The sequence below is a fragment of the Mauremys reevesii genome, linkage group 1 (genome assembly GCF_016161935.1).
Source record: "Mauremys reevesii isolate NIE-2019 linkage group 1, ASM1616193v1, whole genome shotgun sequence".
Classification (NCBI taxonomy): Eukaryota; Metazoa; Chordata; order Testudines; family Geoemydidae; genus Mauremys; species Mauremys reevesii.
In genome coordinates, this window is record NC_052623.1 from 307370506 (window position 1) to 307393919 (window position 23414).

Sequence of the window (23414 nt, forward strand, 5' to 3'; positions counted from 1 at the left end):
CAACACACATTGAACTGAAAAGCCACATATAGTGTCTTGCTCCCATATTAGCCTGAGATTCTTGGCAGGAAATTCAGATGGGGGATGGCACCAGTTCTCTCTAATAAGTGCCAACTCATGGTAAGAAATACACTTTCTCCAGTACAGGGGATCCTATCCATTAACACCTTAGTGCATTACACTCTTCAGTTTGTATTCTAAGGGTATGTCTACACTACAAGACTATTTCGAATCAACTTAAGTCGAATTTGTGGAATCGACCTTATGAAGTCGAATTTGTGTATCCACACTAAAAACACTAATTCGACTGTGTGAGTCCACAGTAATGGGGCCAGCGTCGAATTTGGAAGCGGTGCACTGTGGGAAGCTATCCCACAGTTCCCGCACTCCCCGCTGCCCATTGGAATTCTGGGATTTCCCCCCAATGCCTGCTGGGGGAAAAAAGTGTCGAGGGTGGTTTTGGGTAACTGTCATCATTGAACCATCAATCACACCCTCCCTCCCTGAAAGCGCCTGCGGGCAATCTGTTCGTGCACTTTTCTGCTCAGTGACAGCACGGGCACCACAGCACTGCGAGCACAGAGCCCGTGGCAGTTATGGCCGTTGTCAACTCCTCGCACTTTATCGTCCACCTCTTCCACAGTCAGCTGCTGAGAAATCGGGCTACTTTTCAATGGTGCTGCAAGCACTGGTGGACCATGGGGGACATTTTACCAACATCAACGACGGGTGGCCAGGCAAAGTTCATGACGCGTGTGTTTTCAGGAACTCTGCTCTGTTTAGACGCCTGCAGGAAGGTAGTTTCTTCCCGGACCACAAAATAACTCTTGGGGATGTGCAGATGCCTATAGTGATCCTCGGGGACCCAGCCTACCCGCTAATGCCCTGCCTCGTGAAGCCCTATGCAGGCGCCTTGCACAGCGACAAGGAACTCTTCAAGTACCAGCGAGCAGCGAGCAGCATGACCTGTGACTGTTCAGTTTCTTTACAGAGAAGCTGAACCTGCCCCTGTTTCTTTACCAAGTTACTGTTGACCAGCATCTGCAGTTACATACCCCGTTCACCCCGCTTCCCCCACTTCCAACACATGTTTAAAAATAAAATACATGTTCCACTGTAACTTTACAAAGGTTTCTTTATTGATGACTTTGCATTAAAGGGTTGAAACTGGGACGCAGACTGTGCTGGGTAGGGTGTGCGGTGATGTAAAGACCAACTCTAAACTCGAGGAATGACAGGCTCCTGCTCCCATAGCGGTCTGCAGTGCCGGACTGGTTGTTTCAACGGAGCCTGCCATCCCTCCTTTTTGGGACTCTGTGTGCGGGGGCTATGTGGCCTTGTGGCGGGGGAGGACGGATACAGATTCCTCTGCTGCGTGGCTCTGTGGTCCAGGACAGGGACCGTTGCATGAGATCTGTAACCCCCTTCCCCCGCTACAAAGGCACGTACCCCCCCCCACCCACACAGAACCTGCAAACCACCTCCCATACTGACCAGGGTGCCTACTGACTGCACTGTGTGTGTGACCTGCTGCTGATCCTGCCCCCGTCTCTGTACCCTGCTAAAGGTGACTGTCCTATGCAATACCCTACCCCCTTCCCCACCCACCCCTTCAAACGCAGCGTTGTGTAAAAAAGCATGACGGAAACAGTAATTAACAGCAAAGTATTTTTAATAATTAATCAGACAGTCAGGGGATGAAACTGGGATTGGGGCTAGGGTGAGTCAGGAAGGGAAGGAATTCTCAAAAATTAGGGTATGAGAGCTTTTGGGTACTTAAGCACTCTGCTGGGGTGCAGTGACAGTTTTCACGGCCCCTGGCGCCACTCCTTCTGGTTACTTTGGGTGACGGGAGGTATGGGACTTTGTGGCGGGGGAGGGCGGTTGCAGATACACTGCGGGGGGGCTCTGTCCTCCTGGCTGCGGTCCTGCAGAACATCCACAAGGCGCCGGAGCATGTCCGTTTGCTCCCTCATTAGTCCAAGCAGCGTTTGGGTTGCCTGCTTGTCTTCCTCACGCCACCTCTCCTCCCGTTCGCTGTGTGAGCGCTGGTACAGAGAGAGGGTCTCCCTCCACTGGCTCTGCTGGTCCGCCTCGGCTCGGGAGCACCCCATAACTTCAGCGATCATCTCGTCCCGTGTCTTTCTCTTTCGCCGCCTAATCTTTGCCAGCCTCTGTGAGGGGGATGCTGTGGCAGGTCTGGAGACAGTCAAAGCTGTGTGATGGGAAAGAGGGAGTGAATTCCTTGCAAAGATACATTTCTGCGAACACTGAACACAGTCTAGTCTGTGTCTGTGAACAATACCATGCACAGCACCTATCTCGTCCGCACTCCTGCAGCAGGCAATCCGGAAAGCATAAACTCTGCCCCTGTTCTACCCCATCGCAGTGTCCCCCGACCCTTGCACTTCTGGGTTGATATCCCAGTGCCTGATGGTGCAAATTTCATTGTCGCGGATGGTTCTGGGTAAATGTAGTCAGTCATTCCTTCCTCCTGGAAGGCAATGCCAGACAATCATTTCGAGCCCGTTTTCCCTGGATTGCCCTGGCATACGCCATAGCGTGGCAACCATGGAGCCTGTTTTGCCTTTTGTCACTGTCACCGTATGTGTACTAGATGCCGTGGACAGAGGCGATTCAGCAGCGCTACACAGCAGCATTCATTTGCTTTTGCATGACAGCAGAGATGGTTATCAGCCATATTGTACCATCAACCACGCCAATGTAAATTGGCAAGGTGATGACGGGTAGCTGTCCTATTGCACTACACCTTCTGCTGCTGTCATAGGTGCCCCTGGCCGAGATCAGCCGGGGGCGCAAAAGACAAAACTGGGAATGACTCCCCGAGTCAATCCCTCCTTTATGGTATCTAAAAATAGAAACAGTCCCACCTAGAATATGGGGCAACTGTACTAGGGTTTTAGTGTATCAGAGAACTACAGAGCACAGCCGCTCTGTGTCAGATCCCACAGGAATGACGAGCTCCGTGCCATTCACAGGGGGTGCCCCTGCAACAACCCTACCTGTTGCTTCCCTCCTCCTCCAGCCTTCCTGGGCTACCGTTGTAGTGTCCCCCCATTTGTATGCTGAAGTAATAAGGAATGCAGGAACAAGAAACAGTGACTTGTTAGGGAAATGAAATGAGGGTAAGGCAGCCTCCAGCTGCTATGATAGTCCAGGTAGTACAGAATCTTTTCTTTACACATGAAGGGCGGGGGCTGATGGAGCTCAGCCCCCTGTTGCTATGATGAAGACGGTTAGCAGGCCGTCTACTTATGGGCTGATGATGAGGACAGGTAGCAGTCCTATTGCACTACACCATCTACCGCAAGGCTGATGATGAGGACGGGTACCAGTCATTTTGCACCGTCAGTCACCCATGAGGTGGGGGAGGGGGGGCGAGGATGCTACCGTAGCGTGCCGCAGCATAGCGTCTACCAGCAGCATTAAGTACACATAGGGTGACATTTACAAGAGTCAAGAGACAATTTCTTTCCCTTTTCCTTCTGGGGGTGGGAGGTGGCTGTACATTGACGAGCTATGCCCTGAACCACCGTGGACCCTGTGTTTGACCCTAGAAGCATTTGGAACTCAGCCAAGAATGCAAATGATTTTCGGACACAGCGGGAACTGTGGGATAGCTTGCGTCCTCAGTCCCCCCCGTCCCTCCTTCCCTCCATGAGCGTCCATTTGATTCTTTGGCTTCCCGTTACGCTTGTCACGCAGCAGCGTGCTGACTCTCTGCTACGTCGTCTGTCCGGAGATTCGAATTTGAATTTTTAAAATACTTTGGACCAGGCGTAACATTATGGTAATTTTCCTAATTAGATGCAGGAGTCGCCGAGCGAGATTGCCCTCAGGAGGGTCACTGAAGGAGATAGAGAGTGCATGCTGCGTGAAAGCCAGCACAAACCAGGGGCCAATGCAGCCGTGCTCGGGGAGGCAATGCTCCCTGAGTACCTCATGAAAGCCTGGCGCGGAAAAGTGTGCTACCACGGAGCACCCAATAAGGCAGCTCTCCCCAGGAACCTCCGCGGAGGCTTTTCGATTACCTCCAGGAGAGCTTCGTGGAGATCTCCCAGGAGGATTTCTGTTTTATCCCCATATATATAGAGACCTCCTTTTCACATACTTCAGATTCCTGTTATATTAAGAATAAAAGTTTACATGTTTAAAGCACTTACCGAGTGATCCTTCCCCTGATTCAGGGTCCGGGTTAACGGCCGGGGAGGGTTGGTAGGGGATCTCCGTGACGGTGATGAAGAGATCCTGGCTGTCAGGGAAACCAGCATTGTAAGCGCTGTCGCCTGCCTCGTCCTCCACAAACCCTTCCTCATCTTCCCCATCCGCGAACATTGCCGAGGAACTGGCCGTCAACACTGTCCCATCGTCAGAGTCCATGGTCACTGGTGGGGCAGTGGTGGCAGGCTCCGTAGCGTCCGTTTGCCGCTTTGATTTTTTGGTAGCCTTGTCTGGGGTCCTTGATTTTCCCGCGGCGCTGCGTTGCATCCCGCCTGTATCCTCTGTCTCTCATGGCTTTGGAGACCTTCTCGTAGGTCTTTGTATTCCGTTTTTTGGAGCGCAGCTCCGAAAGCACAGACTCATCGCCCCACACACCGATCTGATCCAAGACTTCCCGGTCAGTCTATGCTGGGGCCCTCTTTCTATTCAGAGATTACATGAACTCCTCTGCTGGAGAGCTCTGCATCGCTGCCGGTGCTACTGAGCTCGCCCCGATGTCCAACCACGAAATGAGATTCAAACTGTCCAGACAGGAAAAGGAATTCAAATTTTCCCGGGGCTTTTCCTGTGTGGCTGGTCAGAACATCGAAGCTCGGACTGCTGTCCAGAGCGTCAACAGAGTGGTGCACTGTGGGATAGCTCCCGGAGCTACTAAGTTCGATTTGCATCCACACCTAGCCTAATTCGACATAGCCATGTCGACTTTAGCACTACTCCCCTCGTCGGGGAGGAGTACAGAATTCGAACTAAAGAGCCCTCTATGTCGAATTAAATGGCTTCCTGGTGTGGACGGGTGCACGGTTAATTCGAATCAACGCTGCTAAATTCAAATTAAAGTCCTAGTGTAGACCAGGCCTAAGAAGCATGCAAGATTGATGCCATAAAACTTCTATAAATGCCTGAATTAACAATCTGTTTAGATTCACCAAAAGTGCCAGTCATAACCTGCCACAGGCAGAAATGCTGCTCCTAGTTGTCCTCCATTCTGCATGGGCAGCAAGACAACCAACTAAATCTTCCAAAGATATTAAAGACCTGATGCAAAAGGGGAGGGCATGTCATTCTTTAAGTTGGGGAGGAGACTGAAATAAGTTTCATGAACCCAGCAAAAGGCTATTAATATATGTAAAGTATCCCAATCCCTCTACATGTGAGAGTTGTTTCCACCCTCCCTTCAAAACAGCAGAAAAATACTAATGGTATGCCAGCACTCCATGATGCAAGTGCATATTTCTTTTGTAGACCCCTAGGCTCTTGCCCAAATGCAGCTGTGGAGTAAGGAAACATATGATGCTAATAGCCAAGTTTATTGGAAGTAACTTCCTTTCACTTTGGTTTTACAGTGCTGTGGATTTTTCTTTCCTGTCTCCATTAACCTGACGAATCAATGCTTCCTTAATCCTTAACAATCTAATTTTTAAAAGACTAAAGGTGATTATGTTTTTTATTATTCTTAGCAAAATTTGCAGTGAACAAACATTTAATCTATTTACCAAATAGATATTTCAAGCCCGAGTAATGGGACAGCAGCCTTCTAAAATTAATAAAGAACAGGGCTGCAAACTGGAGCTAGTGTTTGTTAAGGTGGATAAAGTGACATGTAAGTCTGGTTGGATATAGACCTTTTTGCAGTGATGCATTACCTCTAAAAGCACTGCTGTTATCTCCTTCAGACAGTCAAAACAGACTATGTTATCTTGAATGATATATTCAGCATCTAATTCTTCATTTGAGAGAATTTTTTTTAATGATGTACCTGTCCCAGCCTACAGGATATGCTTAACTGTGCTCTGAAATCTTAACATTAAGCAATTAGACAGACTGGGGCATGTGCTGTGTTGGATAATGTCATGCCTTTGACACAGCATTAGAAGGCACAAGACCAAACCTTCAATCATAGGGAAGTGGCATTATCCAGTACAACACACATGCTGGCATGTCTTATGGTTAGAATACAGCAAGCTAAGAAACAAATGAACATTTGCTGATTTAAAAAAAAAGTATATATTCTTCCTGCACAAAAACAATTAATTTAAAACATACTGTAGAGGATCTCTGAAAGGCGGGAGAAGAAAACATCCCCAATGAATGCAATTTCATGCTATTTTTCTCTTCTTTGTTAATTTATTTTTTTCTACATGAATAAAAGAGTACGTCATTCTATATGATGTCTATGTTTCTTGGAGAACAACCTAGAATACAAGTGTCAGAGCTATAACACAAGTCTGTTCAGGTAATCTCTCACTACTACTGGACAACAACTAAAGTACTGCAATAGGGCCTCCTTCCTTGTCAAGAATTTCCCTCTAGCCACCAGTAACAACTGGGAATGACTTTTAGCCTCTCATTCTCTATTTCTGCATTTATTACTGGACCAAGAAGTACTGGGTAATCAGACCAATGGGGCCCAGTGATTCATGTTGGCTGTGGGTTGAAAGTCTATATTCCAGTAGTCTGAAATCCTACCCTTCTTTCTGTAACTGATATTAGGCTGACCCAGGGGTGGGGGCATAAAACCTTGGGCCGGCAGCTCAGACAGGAGGGCTGGTTTGGTTTATAAGTAGTGCTGCTGGAACAAGTAGTCACACCAGTTTCAGAGGGTCCATCACTGGAGACAACAGGAAGAGACCAGTCTGAGAGCACTGAAAGAGCCAACAGGAATACAAGGCCAAGCCAGATTGTAGGGGCAACCTGAACAGGTGGGAAATGGTCTTGTGCATTGAAGCCAGTTCTCTAGAGGACGTGATGAGATGAGCTCAGTAACTGGACATGTGTCTGTGGATAAACTCATTGTAGGAAGTGTGTCTTTAAAACACACAGATACCATTAAATGGTCTAAGCTCCCAATGCAAGAGATGTGTTAGTCTGATGCAAATGAAAGACCATAAAATCTTCTCCAGTCTTTGGGATCATGGCTAGCCATGGTAGTGAGCTAGTAAAAAACAGCAGTCACCAAAGACAGTGTAAATTTATCATTTGGTGTCAAGACAGCTCATTTTGTTGACTACTTTGCGGTTAGCACACTAGGATATCTGTAAAAGCAACAAAGAATCCTGTGGCACCTTATAGACTAACAGACGTTCTGCAGCATGAGCTTTCGTGGGTGAATACCCACTTCTTCAGATGCAAGTGATATCTGATAATCATTCGCTACAGTTAGTTACAACTAGTTATACCATTCTATTTGGATTTTTGTACTCTGCCTCTACCAAAATTAATGAAAATGTAGAAAAATAAAAAAGAACATTTAAGCATTTTAAGATATCGCGACAATTTGTGGCTACATACCAGCTCCTTCTGTTCTAATTCTTTGTGATGGCATACTAGGTTCTCCTGTCCCCAAAGTATTCATTGCTGTTATCCGGAATTCATACTCCATCCACGGGATTAAATCAATCACCTTTGCGGTCTCCATATTTCCTTCAATGTTTGGGGGATCTAAATGAAACAAGAGACTGCTTAGAAAAGAGCATTTTGCAGTGAGCTGAAAGAATAATCTGGTTACAGTTTCTGTAGTTTACCCCCCCACACCCTGTTTGTAATCAGCCAGCTAGACGAATACTACATTATAAAACAGGATCTCTCTTTTATACAAGGAGTTCTGGCAGAGAATGAGAAATTGAAATCTATGAGATTAGCTGGGATAAACTTTTACAAGATCACAAATTGCAATTGCAAGTGGAGGAGTGGTGGAGGTAGCCTCAATAATTGCACACTGAACCTTGTGACATCTGGATATTTCTCCTATAGAAAAATGCACTGAGAAAGCTGGAACGCAACTACATTTCATGTAACAATATGATGCTTTTGAAGCTCATAATCCTTGAATTTCACTCATAGTTATGAAAGTTAAATACAAAGTTGACTAAGTGCCATCTATGAGTTAGCCAGGCATAGATAGAAAGATCCGTCAAATATCCAGGAATGGAACATACAATATGATTAGAAGTTAGCGCCTTGGTTTGGAGGAAGCTGAGGGATTTGAAAGGTCCCTAGCTGGGAGGGGAGTCAATGTTGAATGAGTCTGTGGGTGAACTGGTGGATGTGTGTGGTGGGAAGGGGAATGGCAGGGTAAGACAAATATACTAATATTTATTGTTAAAATAATATACAACAAATACTACTATACGTTCTAGAATAGGCCTGGTCCTGCAATGCTTGCACTCCCACTGATAATGGGATTTAGGGGTCAATAAAACTGGGTATATTTCTAAAGCATCTATCACTGTGGTATCAAAGCATAACTTAGATGAAAAGTAATAATTGAACTATTAAAATTCTACAATATTTGACAGTCAGAAGATCAATTTGTGGTGCACTAATTCTCAAGGAAAAGATTGTAGATGTTCCATTTGATTAAAGGAGTGTGATTAGGCATAACAAAAGGAATGAAATGTTAATTCTGTAGACCATATGGCAATATTACCCAGAATAAATTATTCAAAAATTAAATGTGCTGAGTGGGAAAGAAATATTTTCATGGTTGAGAATCTGCACTACTTACTTGTTGGGCAGACTCTCTGCATGTGATTGGCTCATTAACTGCCAGAATTTAGAAGGGTTTAAGAAAAGCAGATTTTCTGATGAAATGTATTTTGGCATTAAATATTTTCTAAAGAATAAGGCCATGATCCTGGAAAGGCTTATGTACTCAACTTCACACATTATTAGTCATCCAGAAAGGAATGTATAAAATTAAGCACATGTAAGATGAGTCAAAAGTTATTCTATTGATTTTATTAGTTCTAATACTACCCTTACCTGTTTTGGCATCTTTCCACTCCTCAGAAAGAAAAGTCTTTGACTGGATAGTGTACTTTGAAATAGGGCTATGATTGTCTGTCCCACGACTCCAAGTAAGTGTTAGAGAAGTGTCTTTAATATCTTCTATTCTCAAACCCCCAGGGGGACCTGGAGGACCTGAAAAGCACATTTGGCAATTTACAGATTAAATTATACGTTTAAAAAGAAAGGGTTTCCTAACTAATGTATTACAATCTATTTAACCATTATATAAGATTTCTATTCTCACATTTCCTTAAGAACTGCTTGAAGAATGGGCAATACAATCATGTCTTTATAATCTTCATAAAATGATTTAGCTGATTTCTGCATTTGCATCTAAAAGATACTAAGAGTTATAGCTATTAATGATCCTTTCTAAATTCCACCTAAAACTTGGATGGTCTTATCCCAAAACAACAGACTCATGAACTGAGGACATAATAATAGTATTTGCTAAAGTGAACAGCATTTTTTTCCAAGCCTACATTTTACAGGTTACTTACTGTTATTATGAAAGCACTCCTTTGCTCCCCCCAATTGGTTCATAAAACTCAAGCAATGTAAGATACGTGTGTTGTGCCATGCCTTACTCAACTCCAAGAAGAGAACTGCATGGCTGCCTGGAACATACAGGTCAACAATCACAGGTGACTAGGATTCTTAGCAGTCTAGACTAGAGTGAAACAGAGGACAGTGATGCAACGTGTATGTGTATGTATGTGTAGGAATCTTGATCTGTAAAAGACACTATGAAAGTCAGAAGTCCATGCGAAAAATAAACTCCTTGCCCAATAGCTCTGTGATCATCAGCTTTGGCACCTGTTTGTGAATTTTGCTTGCGGGTCATTTCACACAGTTTATTTTATCCTGCTTGCAGTTGCCTTGGACATTAGGATCAAATTACAAGAAAAAAATCAGTGAAGTAAGAAAAGCAGAGGCAATGCATTACAATCACTAAAATTAGACTTGCTGATTCCCTTTCCATGATTAACAGCTTGTCAAATCTCATCTATGATTCAATTAATTACTCCAACAATCTTTCGGTAGATTACAGCAAATGTGACTGAACATGTCACATGGTATCTTCAGAAGAATAAGGGGAACTAGTCTCTCTTTACTGTGCAGACCTGGAAACTACCAGGCTCCTAGCAAATGCAGTGATAGTCTCTTTATAATTTATTTTGATTTGAAAACAAGAGAAATCTCATAAATAAACCAATTATTGACCAATTTTAACAAAGACACAGAAATAACTTATGATATTACAGACCTGAATCTAACCTCTCACTAATCACTCAGAAATAAAATGCCCGCTGTATGCTGATGACTTCATCATACTATCACCTATGGAAGAAGATCTCCAGAGAAATGGACATCTTCTACAAACCTACTACAAGACATGGGACCTACCTGGAAAAAATAAAAATCAAGATATTTCAGAAAAAAACCCTAAACAAACCCCAGTCCCATCTAGTGGCACCAAAACCACTAGAGAGAGAGAGAGAGAGAGAGAGAGAAAATGAGTCTGCTCTACAGCCTTAGCTAACAGGTAGTTGGCTTTTAGCTCATGCAGTAGAGGATCATGCACTAAGCTCCAGAGGCCCCAGATTTGATCCCGCCCACCAACGACCGGGGTCTGTTGGCGTTACATTAAGTTAGATATAATAAATGCAGGAGAGAGCTTCAGACTGGCCACAAAGGAATTGTGGGTATTCTGGGCCATTAAGGTACTGTACGAAAGATACCACTCCCCAGGAAAATTATAGCTATTTTTTTTCCACCAGCATGATCCAATTTCTGTATGGAAGTGAAATCTGGGGTCCAACTTCAGCAACTGATTACACTGACTGGGATAAAACCCTTAACAGAAACTCTACTTTTGAAGTTCTACAAACAAATACTCCACGTGCATAGGAACTCCAGGAACAACAGCTTCACACCAGATCTGGGTCATTTCCCTCTGCTAACCAACATACACCAAAGAATATTTAGTGACCTCTCCTCCAAAGAAGTACTCACTCACTCTTCTGCAAAGTACAAGAGTATTTTGAATTTGTCCCATATGAAAACACAATCCGCTCCTATAGATCATTGCTCCCTGGTCTCAAAAACTTTCCCCCCCAGGCCTGTGGAGAAAACAATACTAACCCAATCTGAAAAGTACTCAGGAAGCTAGGCCAGAACATAAAATAACAAAGTCATTGTGGAGAAACTAAATGGATTCTTTGCTTCAGTCTTCATGGCTGAGGATGTTAGGGAGATTCCCAAACCTGAGCTGGCTTTTGCAGGTGACAAATCTGAGGAAATGTCACAGATTGAAGTGTCACTAGAGGAGGTTTTGGAATTAATTGATAAACTCAACATTAACAAGTCACCGGGACCAGATGGCATTCACCCAAGAGTTCTGAAAGAACTCAAATGTGAAGTTGCGGAACTATTAGCTAAGGTTTGTAACCTGTCCTTTAAATCGGCTTCGGTACCCAGTAACTGGAAGTTAGCTAATGTAACGCCAATATTTAAAAAGGGCTCTAGGGGTGATCCCGGCAATTACAGACTGGTAAGTCTAACGTCGGTACCGGGCAAATTAGTTGAAACAATAGTTAAGAATAAAATTGTCAGACACATAGAAAAACAAACTCTTGAGCAATAGTCAACATGGTTTCTGTAAAGGGAAATCGTATCTTACTAATCTATTAGAGTTCTTTGAAGGGGTCAACAAACATGTGGACAAGGGGGATCCGGTGGACATAGTGTACTTAGATTTCCAGAAAGCCTTTGACAAGGTCCCTCACCAAAGGCTCTTACGTAAATTGAGCTGTCATGGGATAAAAGGGAAGGTCCTTTCATGGATTGAGAACTGGTTAAAGGACAGGGAACAAAGTGTAGGAATTAATGGTAAATTCTCAGAATGGAGAGGGGTAACTAGTGGTGTTCCCCAAGGGTCAGTCCTCGGACCAATCCTATTCAATTTATTCATAAATGATCTGGAGAAAGGGGTAAACAGTGAGGTGGCAAAGTTTGCAGATGATACTAAACTGCTCAAAATAAAAATAACCCCAACTATACATACAACATGATGGGGGCTAATTTAGCTACAACGAGTCAGGAAAAAGATCTTGGCGTCATCGTGGATAATTCTCTGAAGATGTCCACGCAGTGTGCAGAGGTGTTCAAAAAAGCAAACAGGATGTTAGGAATCATTAAAAAGGGGATAGAGAATAAGACTCAGAATATATTATTGCCCTTATATAAATCCATGGTACGCCCACATCTCGAATACTGTGTGCAGATGTGGTCTCCTCACCTCAAAAAAGATATTCTAGCACTAGAAAAGGTTCAGAAAAGGGCAACTAAAATGATTAGGGGTTTAGAGAGGGTCCCATACGAGGAAAGATTAAAGAGGCTAGGACTCTTCAGCTTGGAAAAGAGAAGACTAAGGGGGGACATGATAGAGGTATATAAAATCATGAGTGATGTTGAGAAAGTGGATAAGGAAAAGTTATTTACTTATTCCCATAATACAAGAACTAGGGGTCACCAAATGAAATTAATAGGCAGCAGGTTTAAAACAAATAAAAGGAAGTTCTTCTTCACGCAGCACACAGTCAACTTGTGGAACTCCTTACCTGAGGAGGTTGTGAAGGCTAGGACTATAACAATGTTTAAAAGGGGACTGGATAAATTCATGGTGGCTAAGTCCATAAATGGCTATTAGCCAGGATGGGTAAGAATGGTGTCCCTAGCCTCTGTTCGTCAGAGGATGGAGATGGATGGCAGGAGAGAGATCATTTGATCATTGCCTGTTAGGTTCACTCCCTCTGGGGCACCTGGCATTGGCCACTGTCGGTAGACAGATACTGGGCTAGATGGACCTTTGGTCTGACCCGGTACGGCCTCTCTTATGTTCTTATGTTCTTAACAATATATGAGCAATTGGGAAGAACAAATTAAAACTAGGAACAAGCTAAACTGATACAAATCATAGCACAGAAATATTATGCTAGCAGAGTCTCCCCAAATTCAGAAGCAGGGATCATAAGGTGGAAATTGGAAGGCTCAAGGCAAAGTCTAAACCCACAGACGAGTGACTGTGTAGCCAAGAGTGTGACAAATGAGAGACTGAGATAGGGAGACTTTCTACGCCTGTGTCTCAGACACAAGGAAATGTGAAAAAGATATTTCCTTAAATTATCAGGAATCTTAAAAGATACTTCATCATAAAGTGCTGCAGAAAAAAACTGTGTCTGACTGACTTTGGGAGAAAGGGAAGAGATGACAAAGATAGAATCACATCTTACTACATAGCAACCTGCCACCAAATCAGGGGTGACATATTGGCCCACTGCAGTCCCATTTACTTCAGCAAGGCCAGGATTTAATTCTAGCACTGGACAGTAATGACAAATAGACACAGGGGATCTATCTATGGTACTTTTGTGGTTCCATTACCGGAGCATCTGAGTGCCTCAATCTCTGATGTGTTGATATCAAAAGCCTCCAAACAGTGTGAAGCCCCATTCTGGGTGGATTGTACCCACCTATGACAGATGCCTAAGAGGTCTGTCTTTTTCTTACACTTGAGCAATATTTGTACATCTTCTCATGCTTATAAAATCTCATTGACTTGAACTTAATATATGCACTGCTTGACAGACACCTTAAATTCTTTTTTTTAATGTAATGGTTGAGACAACAGCATTTTTTCTAAGAATTCTTCCTGTTCCACAGCTTTCTTTAATACAGAGCTTAAAATAGCAATCTAAAAATATTTTAAGTACAGTAAATGTTTCTTTTTAAACTGAGTCAGCAATGGTTTCATAAATATAGGGTCCTTTAAACAGAATCTGGAAAGAATATTTTGTTTTGTAGAACTTTTTTCCCATCCTAAAACTGCTTACATATGTTATTTTATTTTTAAAAATTGTATTTATCTTCTATTTTATAATTACTGTATGTTGTTGCCTTTGAAAGTTTACACCTTATAACTAAAATAATAATTTCCTTGAAAGAAAAATTCTCATGTATAGAATGATGTGCTTTTGTAAATCTCACTCGGTGCCCATCTGTATCTTGAGGTGCTTAAATACCTATGTAAATCTGGCCCTAAATGAATACTATAGCAGTAAGCCTGAACAAAATAAGCTAATAAGAACTATCAAACATCTCCAGTAAAATGGCAGGCAAATTTTCCAAACCCCACACAGAACTGAATAGTTTTTTCCTATATACCTTGAAAACTTAATATACAATTAAAAACAAAACCACATTTGTGCCTCTCTTGTGAAATTAAACTCCATTATTTGGAAACTATGACATTCTCCATGGCTTATAGCTCAACTTGGGGGAACAAACTTTAGCTCTGCTTTTGATTTGGCAAAGATTAATTTTCATTGGGCCAAAATGTTTAGGGCAGTGAACAGTCTAGGTTATCAGAAACTGTCATCAGTTGTATGCTGCGAGAAATACAACATGGTCACCAAAATAATGTATTAATGTTATACCCAGTCTCTCTTACACCCAGAAAGCAGAAATGAAGCTGGAAGGGACAAATATTTTTGCTATACTGATTTGATTTGGTATCTCATCCTAAAACATATGCAGGGTCCTTAGGGCTCAGGTCCATGATCTCTGTCTGTCACTTGTAAAAGCCAAGAGTAAAGTGCTAACCCATTTGGATCAATGGATCCCTTAGGGTGAGCACAGCACTAGATAGCCAGTCTTCAACTTTTGTTAAAAGTCCATCTCTTGACATCAAAGACATACCTTGAACCATCCTTTCCCAGAGACGGTGACTGAAAAGGTCATCAGCTGAATAAGTTCAGAGTTTCTGGATCCTGACTATGATGGCCCTGTTTGTGAAGACTGATGCCAAACAACTCTTCTTACTGGTATTGCTAGATCTATCACCTGCTTTTAACATGAGTGATCACAATGTTCTGCTAGCCCAACTGCAAAGAGTGAGCTGGACAGGATTGTTCTACAGTGGTTCCATTTGTTTTTATGGAACTCTTTCAATCAGTGGTGTGATTCAGTTCTCAGAAGGGGCAGATGCATCTTCTCCAGCACCACTGATTGAAAGAGTTCCATAAAAACAAATGGAACCACTGTAGAACAATCCTGTCCAGCTCACTCTTTGCAGTTGGGCTAGCAGAACATTGTGATCACTCATGTTAAAAGCAGGTGATAGATCTAGCAATACCAGTAAGAAGAGTTGTTTGGCATCAGTCTTCACAAACAGGGCCATCATAGTCAGTTCTCTGAATGGTTTAACACTGAATCACACAGGTGACAAAAGCACCCCATAAAAGGGGCAGTGTTAAACCATTCAGAGAACTGATTCAATGGTATGGTCTTCAGAACACTGTAAAACCCCTACTGACATCATCATATCTCCTAATCACCTCAGCAGTTCCACTATCCTAACTGTGATGTCAGAAGGGATGTAATGTTAATCCAGATAAATGGATGTACTGTTTGTGGGAAAGGGAAAACATTTAGAGGCGATTCCATGTACAGTGGCTTTTGTTCTAATACTTCACCTATGAGACATGTATACTATTTCACCTGGCTCTGTATTACCACTGATCTGTGGACTGTTTTATCGTCATGCTTCTCCACTGACACTGTAGTGGCAACGCCACTTTCATCACATTGACCAGACATGGCTCGGTGTTCAGCACCATCTGCTAAGTGTTGAGCACTCCCAGAGTCCTGCTGATGTCAAGGGGTAGGGGGGGAACCACGCAATCCTGTAGAACCTGTACACCGAATGCAACATTGGTGGTCGTGTCTTTCATAGTCTTTCACTATGTGAATGGTAATAATTCTACTCCCCACATACTGGGTTTGCAGGAGAAATATATCCAACAGGATATTCTCTTATTTTAAAAAAAGTGTTGCCTACTATTTTCGTTATATTAAGCCATATAAATGGACTATTCCTTTCCTTCCAAAGGAATCTTCTGTAATGTCAGTATATTCATCCAATTGAAATTATATCTACTCTACTCAGGGCTGTCCCTAAGGGAGGTGTGGGGCCCCGGCTCCGCCCAGGACATAACCCCACTCCACCCCTTCCCCCAAGGCCCCACCCTGCCTCCTCCCATCCCCGCCCAGTTCCGCCCCCTCCCCCGAGCAGCTGCGCCCTCGCTCCTCTCCCCACCTCCCCAGCACCTCCTGATGCCGTGAAACATCTGATCCGCAGCAGGCGGTAGGCACTGAAAGGGAGGGGGAGGCACTGGTCGGCGGGGCCCACCAGCAGGAAGGAAGCGCTGAGGGAGGGGGAAGTTCTGGTAGAGGGGCTCCTCCTTGCCCCCCCCCGCCTGCCTGCCGTTCGCCTCCCCGTTCTCCTCCTCACCCCGCTCGCCCGCCTGCGGGGCCCCTCAAAGCATGGGGCCTGGAGGGTCACCCTGATTCACTGTACCAAGGGACAGCTCTGACTCTACTGTTACAGTGTCAATAGAAACTTCATTTGCTGTTACTGACCAAAGGAAATTGAATTAAAGAAGTTACAACAATGTTAAAACTTACCAGACTCTAAAAATGAAGGAAATTCAGAATCAAGGTATAAACTGTCCTTTAACTACCATACTGCTGTCTAACATACCTGGTAAGTGGGGCAAAACATACTGCCTGTGCTACCCCATGCATCAGGTACATCACTTTTGAAATACTGACATTCCAGAGCATCAGCACTTCAGAGATGCTGTTGCTGTCTGCAGAGAAGTTGCATGCGAAGGCCAGAAAAAAAATAGATTAACTCACCCTGTTGAACCTATGCATTGTAACAGATGTTGTAAAATACCTACCATATGAGCAAGAGCACTGTTCTGAGACCACGGCAATACTTAGGGACAGAGGGATGAGTTAATGATGAAGTGATAGCCTTCACTCCAAATTTCCTTGGTTCAATCATTTAAACATCAGCAGGACTTTCATTGTAATGTTTTGTTTCATGCACAATATACAACTCAGTGAAGCATTATGAATGGCTGTTTCAAAATACAGTAGACAAACAGGAATGACATCATTTCCTCACTCTATTTTGAAAAGTTTTGTTATCAGAAAACTGGACGCCAAATTAAGTTGTCTAAAAAATATTACATCGGGAAAAATACATGATAATGAATCTTTATTCTTATACAGGAAATGCATTAGAAGCACACTGGATATACTAACAGAACACACACATTTAAATATCTTCCACAATAACAATCATGAGTAGATTGTAAGTTGTTCAAATATTAATTTTAATTTTAATCTAATTTTAATCCCCATCAATTCTTGATGAGAAATAAAATGGTTTTAATGAAGAAAAAACAACAACTCCCACCACTCTGCTAACCTACATGAGAGAGAGCAAAATGTCTAATTATTTTAGCTTGAAAAATCTTACCTCTTACAACTAGGTCAGCTGAAGCTGAGGAGTTGTCAACAATTGTCTGTGCTGTGCACGTGTATCTTCCAGCATGCTGCAGCTGCACATTTTTAATACGCATTTCACCATTGTTCTTTATCTGTTACAAAAATCATATCATTTAGATTAATAATTTTCTTATATATTTGGAACACACACACACACACCCCTCTATCATTTGATATACAGTGATTGTCACTCATGACTAACAAGTGCTCACTTTCAGGACAGAAACGAGACGATTACATCCCTCAAAGAAATGCTTGATTTATTTATATTGTATCTGTGGAAACTACTCAGTATTTCTTGAAAAGTTGCTTTTTAATAGAGCTGAAAATCCAAATGTTCTGAAACTAAAAACTTTATCACTAGCCAGTACTGCACTTTGTGCACATGTACCACGTGCACGTACACTGCGACATGAAAACACTGGTTTACAATAGTTTTAGCCTAGAATTTTGCATGATTCACTTTTAAGTTATTTTCCAATATTACTTAAATTATTGTAAAATTAAGCATAGATATAGAAAAAACCCAGTAGTGGATACCACCACAATCTATATCCATGTCAGAAAAGATCTGCTACATATATTGGCCCAGATCAGGCCCCAGAAATATACGTATGGATCAGCTGCCTCCATGGCACTATCTTCTGCCTCCCTGGGATGCCACAAGGAGAGGACAAGCCTGTTCAAGACCTAGAGGCTACAGTGCCCTCTCAATAGCATCACATTTGGCTAAAGATCTTCAACTCCAGGCTGTATCACCTTTACATGGATACCCACCTTTACATGGAAACCCTCCATACTGGGAGCCGGTACCCAGTGGGGGCTGCGCTGACGGACCAGCAGGGGGAGTGGCCGGCTCATACACTACATCTTCACCCCGCCACCAGCTTTGCACACCCACCCGCATAGTCGGCCACTGGACCCCACACTTACCACTGGTGGGCGAGTGGCTGGCAAGCAGGGATCTGGCCAGCGGCAGGACCCGCCAGTACTGATGTGGGGGAGATAGAAAATATGGGACAATTTGCCTGTTTTTAAGAAAAAGTCAGGACACCTACAGGGGGGCCTAAACACAAGACTGTCCCTTTAAAAACGGGACGTCTGGTCACCCTTTGTTTCCTACTAACATACAATAGAACCTGTATACAGGTAACAGTCATATGGTGTATAAAGCAACACACATCTATGAAGAGTACAGTGTAAACAATGCGTATACCTAATGGTGATTACTGGTACAGTATACTACAAATACGCAAATGGCATAAAATGTTCAGTAGTTGATATTAATTATCTATATCATTTTATATCTACGTATTGTTTTCGGTTTCAGAAACAACAACATTATAGAATTTAATTAAAGTACATAATACTTGGTATTTTAAGCCCTCAGCACTTCAAATATGTAGCTACTGAACAGGGCAATTATTTATTTGCATCACATGTGTAAGATCAAACAAAATGAACGATAATATTTTGTTTTAAACATTTTTCTTGTTATCTGCCTCAGGGGGAAAAAATGAAATGTATGTACATTCCCTCCTCCCTCATTCTGTATAACTACCTTTGCTCTCTCTGGAGTAGCCTGCAGCTTTCCTCACAATTCCAGACAAATAAGAGGAGTAAATGGACCCACTTGTAATACCTGCCAACAGCTCTCCCTGGCCATCTAGTAAGGGATCTGCTATGATAATCAGGCTCACAATCTGAAAACCACACATACACTATCTTTGCACTGTGCTGCGTAGCCTATTGTCTTCTCAGTGTAACTCCCACTTACTTTAAACTGGAATCAAGCAGGTTTATGGAGAAAAAACTAGAACTAAAATTCCTCCAGATAATGTTCTGGAAGTCTTACTCCTTTGAATCTGTTCATGCAAGCATTCAGTCTGTGAGACACAAAGTCAGCCAAGAACAAACTGCCTCTACATTTTTCTGCCTAAAATGAAAGTTGAAAACGGGATTTCTGGGTGTATATTTTTTGTCACAAATTTTGAGCTGATTTTTATGTTTCATATTATTGCTCCATAGACTAGCTTTTTTCACTGAAAAGTGTTAATTTTACATTTGTATGTTAATAGATCATTAAACTGATAGTGTAATATCTCAGCTCATGTAAGGACAGTATAATTATAAGATAGCAAATCCAGATGTTAGCATGGAAAGTTGACTTCTGTCTCCACAGGATAAACATAGTAATTCTAAACAAAATTTAATTCAAAGGGCAAAAGTTATGAATGTAAATGGTATAAATATACTAATCTGCAGTGAGAGCTCGCAATAACGTTTTGTAGGAAGTGAGATTTTTACTAAGGTTCACATAGGTAAAGTTATGTGAATGACAGTGTTTCATGCAATGTTATCTACTAAACACAGCAATGTAGAAACAACCTCTTAAGCAGGCTCAGGCCCTGAGAGTCCTTTTCAGCCTTAATCTCAGACCACAACTACTCCAGCTCTTCTCAACCACCACTGTGTTTTGTTATATTTTATATTTACAATCCATAGCCTTCTTCACCACTTGCTTCTGGGAAAGAGTACACTACTAGTAGCAGCCAATCCTGCCTACTTCTCTCTTCCTTCAGGCTTCTTACTCTCCTGTAGCTCTTCCTTCCTTTCTGCTTATATAGTCCTAGCCGCTGGGGATACTTCCATCCAATTAGACCTTCAGTTGTATCTCCAGCAGCTAACTGGGCTTCTCTTCCAACTGCCTGTCTTTCAATTAATATAACCTGGTGGGGAGTTGAGTGACAGGGTGCTGAGCTAGCTCCTGAGTCAGGACACCCTGGTACACAAGCATTTCTGACTCTGGCACAAAATCCTACTCTTTTAGTTACCTTAAGAATTTTATTCCATTATTTCATTGTGATCTGACTTTTTATTATGAACTAAGTAGTGGATACTACTCTTTCATGGAATCTACTTCTTTTTTCAAAGTGACTATTATTCAATGCATTACTAGGTTCAATGGGTATCTTTGACCAAAAAAATGTATTTTATTCAGGCAAAACTCCTACTGACTTCAAGAGTAAAACACAATGTATTCTGAAAAATTCTCCAGGACTTTATGACCCATTAATGAGGGTGTAAAATAAACAGAATCCATGCACTCATTTTGTGCATTTAAAAATACATTAAAAGAACAATGAGGTCAAAGTCAAGCATTCAAAAGTTAGGAAAAGCCATACATAAGGCTGCCTGTTTAACCTTAATTTACCCCGTTTGTGCATATTATAATACACTTTTTAATTCCATGATCACATATTATTTTGTTCACAGTACCTCTGCCTCATTCACTGAACAGGATGGACAAGTACTCACTGAACGAGAAGCTATTCTATATTTTGTTATATCTTGCTTGTTCAATGTGTGGGCCAAGCCTTATTTACTGATTATTATTCAAATCCTGCTCTAAAGAAAGAATTATTAATTTTCCTCATTATAGTATCTGAGTACTTCACAAACATGAATGAATTTGTTTTCAAAATACACTTGTCAGGTGAGGTGGTAGTTTTATCCCCATTTTAATGAGGAGAAATTGAAGCACAGAGAAGTGAATATAAAATGTGTTCACTAATTTTGGGTAATAATCAAAGGCTAATAACTTTGCCAAATTTGGGACTTGTTCAGATGAACAGCAAAGGTACATCCCTGCCACAGAGATAACCCGCCTGCAAATTTTCAAGTCCCTGTTCCAAAACATGGAGGTCATAGAGTTTCACAACCTAACAGCTATAAGAATTGTTTTTTAACATGGGCAAAATAAGGTATTTCCCACTTAACCTGGTTCTCAGTAATGACTAAACCATTTTTGCTGCAACTTTCCAAAAATATTCAGCCTGAGGTACACACTTGGCATTTCAGCCCATATGGTTAAATTTGGCAAAATTATGACCAACTGAAAACAGGCTTTTATAATGGGAAGTGTCAATCAACCTTAACCATATGCATTGTTATCTGCAGCATCTATAATAATTTCATATATACATATATATACATATATATATATATATATATATATATATATATATATACACACACACACACACACACACACACCCCACACACACAGTGGGTAAAATACTGCTCTTTGTTACATCAGTCAAAATCCAACAACACGAGTTGCACCTGCAAAACACTGTAAAAAATGGACCTCCCTAAACAGACACAATTATGCGCAATATTTTATGTTAAATAATACATGTACCCGTTTAAAAATAATTCATTTATTTGCAGATGCTAGCTTGCAAATGTATCCTGTAGCTTATTTAGAAAAGGATTACTGAAGTAAATCACAGCATTACACACGTGTTAAACTTTAAAATATTTTCATAAAAACCTTAATCATCCTTTCAAAATATATCTAAAGTTCTTTCATGCAAGGTAAAATGTTACAAAAGATTAACAGCTGGATTGATATCACACCACATTGGAATGATTAACATTTAACTCTCCTAACTCACTCCAGATTGTTCAGAAACTGCATTTTCCTATGGAAAACGAACACTGAAATAGCTCCTTGCAATCATGAAACTTCACAGTCAGAAGCTTAGTGGCAGCATTCAAAATAAAAAAAAATATGTAAAAACCAATTTTGGTAGAATTACATTTAGAAGTAATGGTTATTTGTGGGGTTTTTTCTCATCAAAAGGTTAGGGAAAGGTATAAACCTTCAATGCAAGCAAAAATTGTTTGGGATTCCATATGGTTCTGAAGTTAGAAATGCTTAAGCAGTTAACACCACAGTGGATGTAATGGACACTTACAAGGTTCAGGTTTATGTCTCTTGACTGAAAACAGGAAAACAAAAAATAAAATGTAAACATTTTGTAAATACTCTGAAACAAGAATGTCAGTTGAGAACAGCCATACTTGGAGATCAAAATGACAAAGGAGAAATTTATAGCAATTTGGAAAGAAGAAGTATAAGAGGAGTCGGGATAGAATACAGGTATACAAAAGAAAAGTAGAGAGGTGTCTTATCGGGAACCGCCAATGATAATAGAACAAACAAGCCAGTGAATTAAATTAACATGCAGCAAAAAATTAAAAATAACTTTTTGGGGGTGAAACATAGGAACATTCAGTAGCGTCCTCTCTTTAAGGACGCTACTGAAGTAATCAGTTAATTGGGTACAAAGGAGGATTACACACATATGGAAAAGAATAGCACATGAAGTTAGTTCTATACTTCACTGGTATCTAGTGTGAAGAAGAAACTCCAGGTCACAATGTAGTAAATTCGCGTGCCATGTGCAGTATTGATTTCTCCTCTGAAGCATCGGCATTGGCCATAGTCACGTAGACTAGATGGACTATTGGTATGTTCCAGTATATTAATTCTTGTTTTCCTACAATCCATAGTCTAAATCTAATTAGCACCATTATTGCTTTTAATTGTTATTAAATTAATACCTATAAGCACTTTTCCATTCACTAACATTACAGGCCTGATTATCCCCTTTGCCAGTGTGGGTGGAGGATACATATGCCAGGTGAATCCAGATTGGTGCCAGTTTTGTAGCATACTGTTCCCTTTTCCCGTGGCAGCTCCTCCATGAGTGCTTCATGGTGATCACTCTACAGGCTCTCCAGAGTAGTGTTTCCCCACAGTATATGGAAATTATTGCATAAATTAACACTGACTGGTTCCAGACATCAACTCCTCTTTCCCTGTCATGCCTGACCTGTGCTGCCCAAGGCGGTGAATGGACAAATACCATTGTTCTATGGAAGTGAGAGAGGGCAACTGCCCCACCTGCCTGATGAAACAATGGAGGAAACTCTTGGTGTTTCCAGTTCCCTACATTAAAAACAAACATAGAAACAACAAAACCCATCCAGAAAACCTCAAGGCTGAGCCTGAACTTTATTCACTTTTAACATATCCTGGGAGGAATCATGTAGACCATGAATCTCTGAGTATCACCTGTTTTGCAAATACACATAAGCAAAACTTGTTCCAA

At 41.8% G+C, this 23414-nt stretch overlaps 1 protein-coding gene across 1 annotated transcript in view; it reads right to left on the minus strand.

The window, feature by feature from the left end:
- The window catches only part of CNTN1 (contactin 1), a 443616-nt gene that overhangs the window by 76548 nt on the left and 343654 nt on the right, over positions 1 to 23414 (minus strand). The window contains exons 18-20 of the mRNA XM_039506174.1: positions 17423 to 17543; positions 9004 to 9162; positions 7531 to 7680 (exon numbers count right to left, since the gene is read on the minus strand). Of these exons, the coding sequence (XP_039362108.1) occupies positions 7531 to 7680; positions 9004 to 9162; positions 17423 to 17543 (430 nt within the window). The remainder of the gene's footprint in view (positions 1 to 7530; positions 7681 to 9003; positions 9163 to 17422; positions 17544 to 23414) is intronic.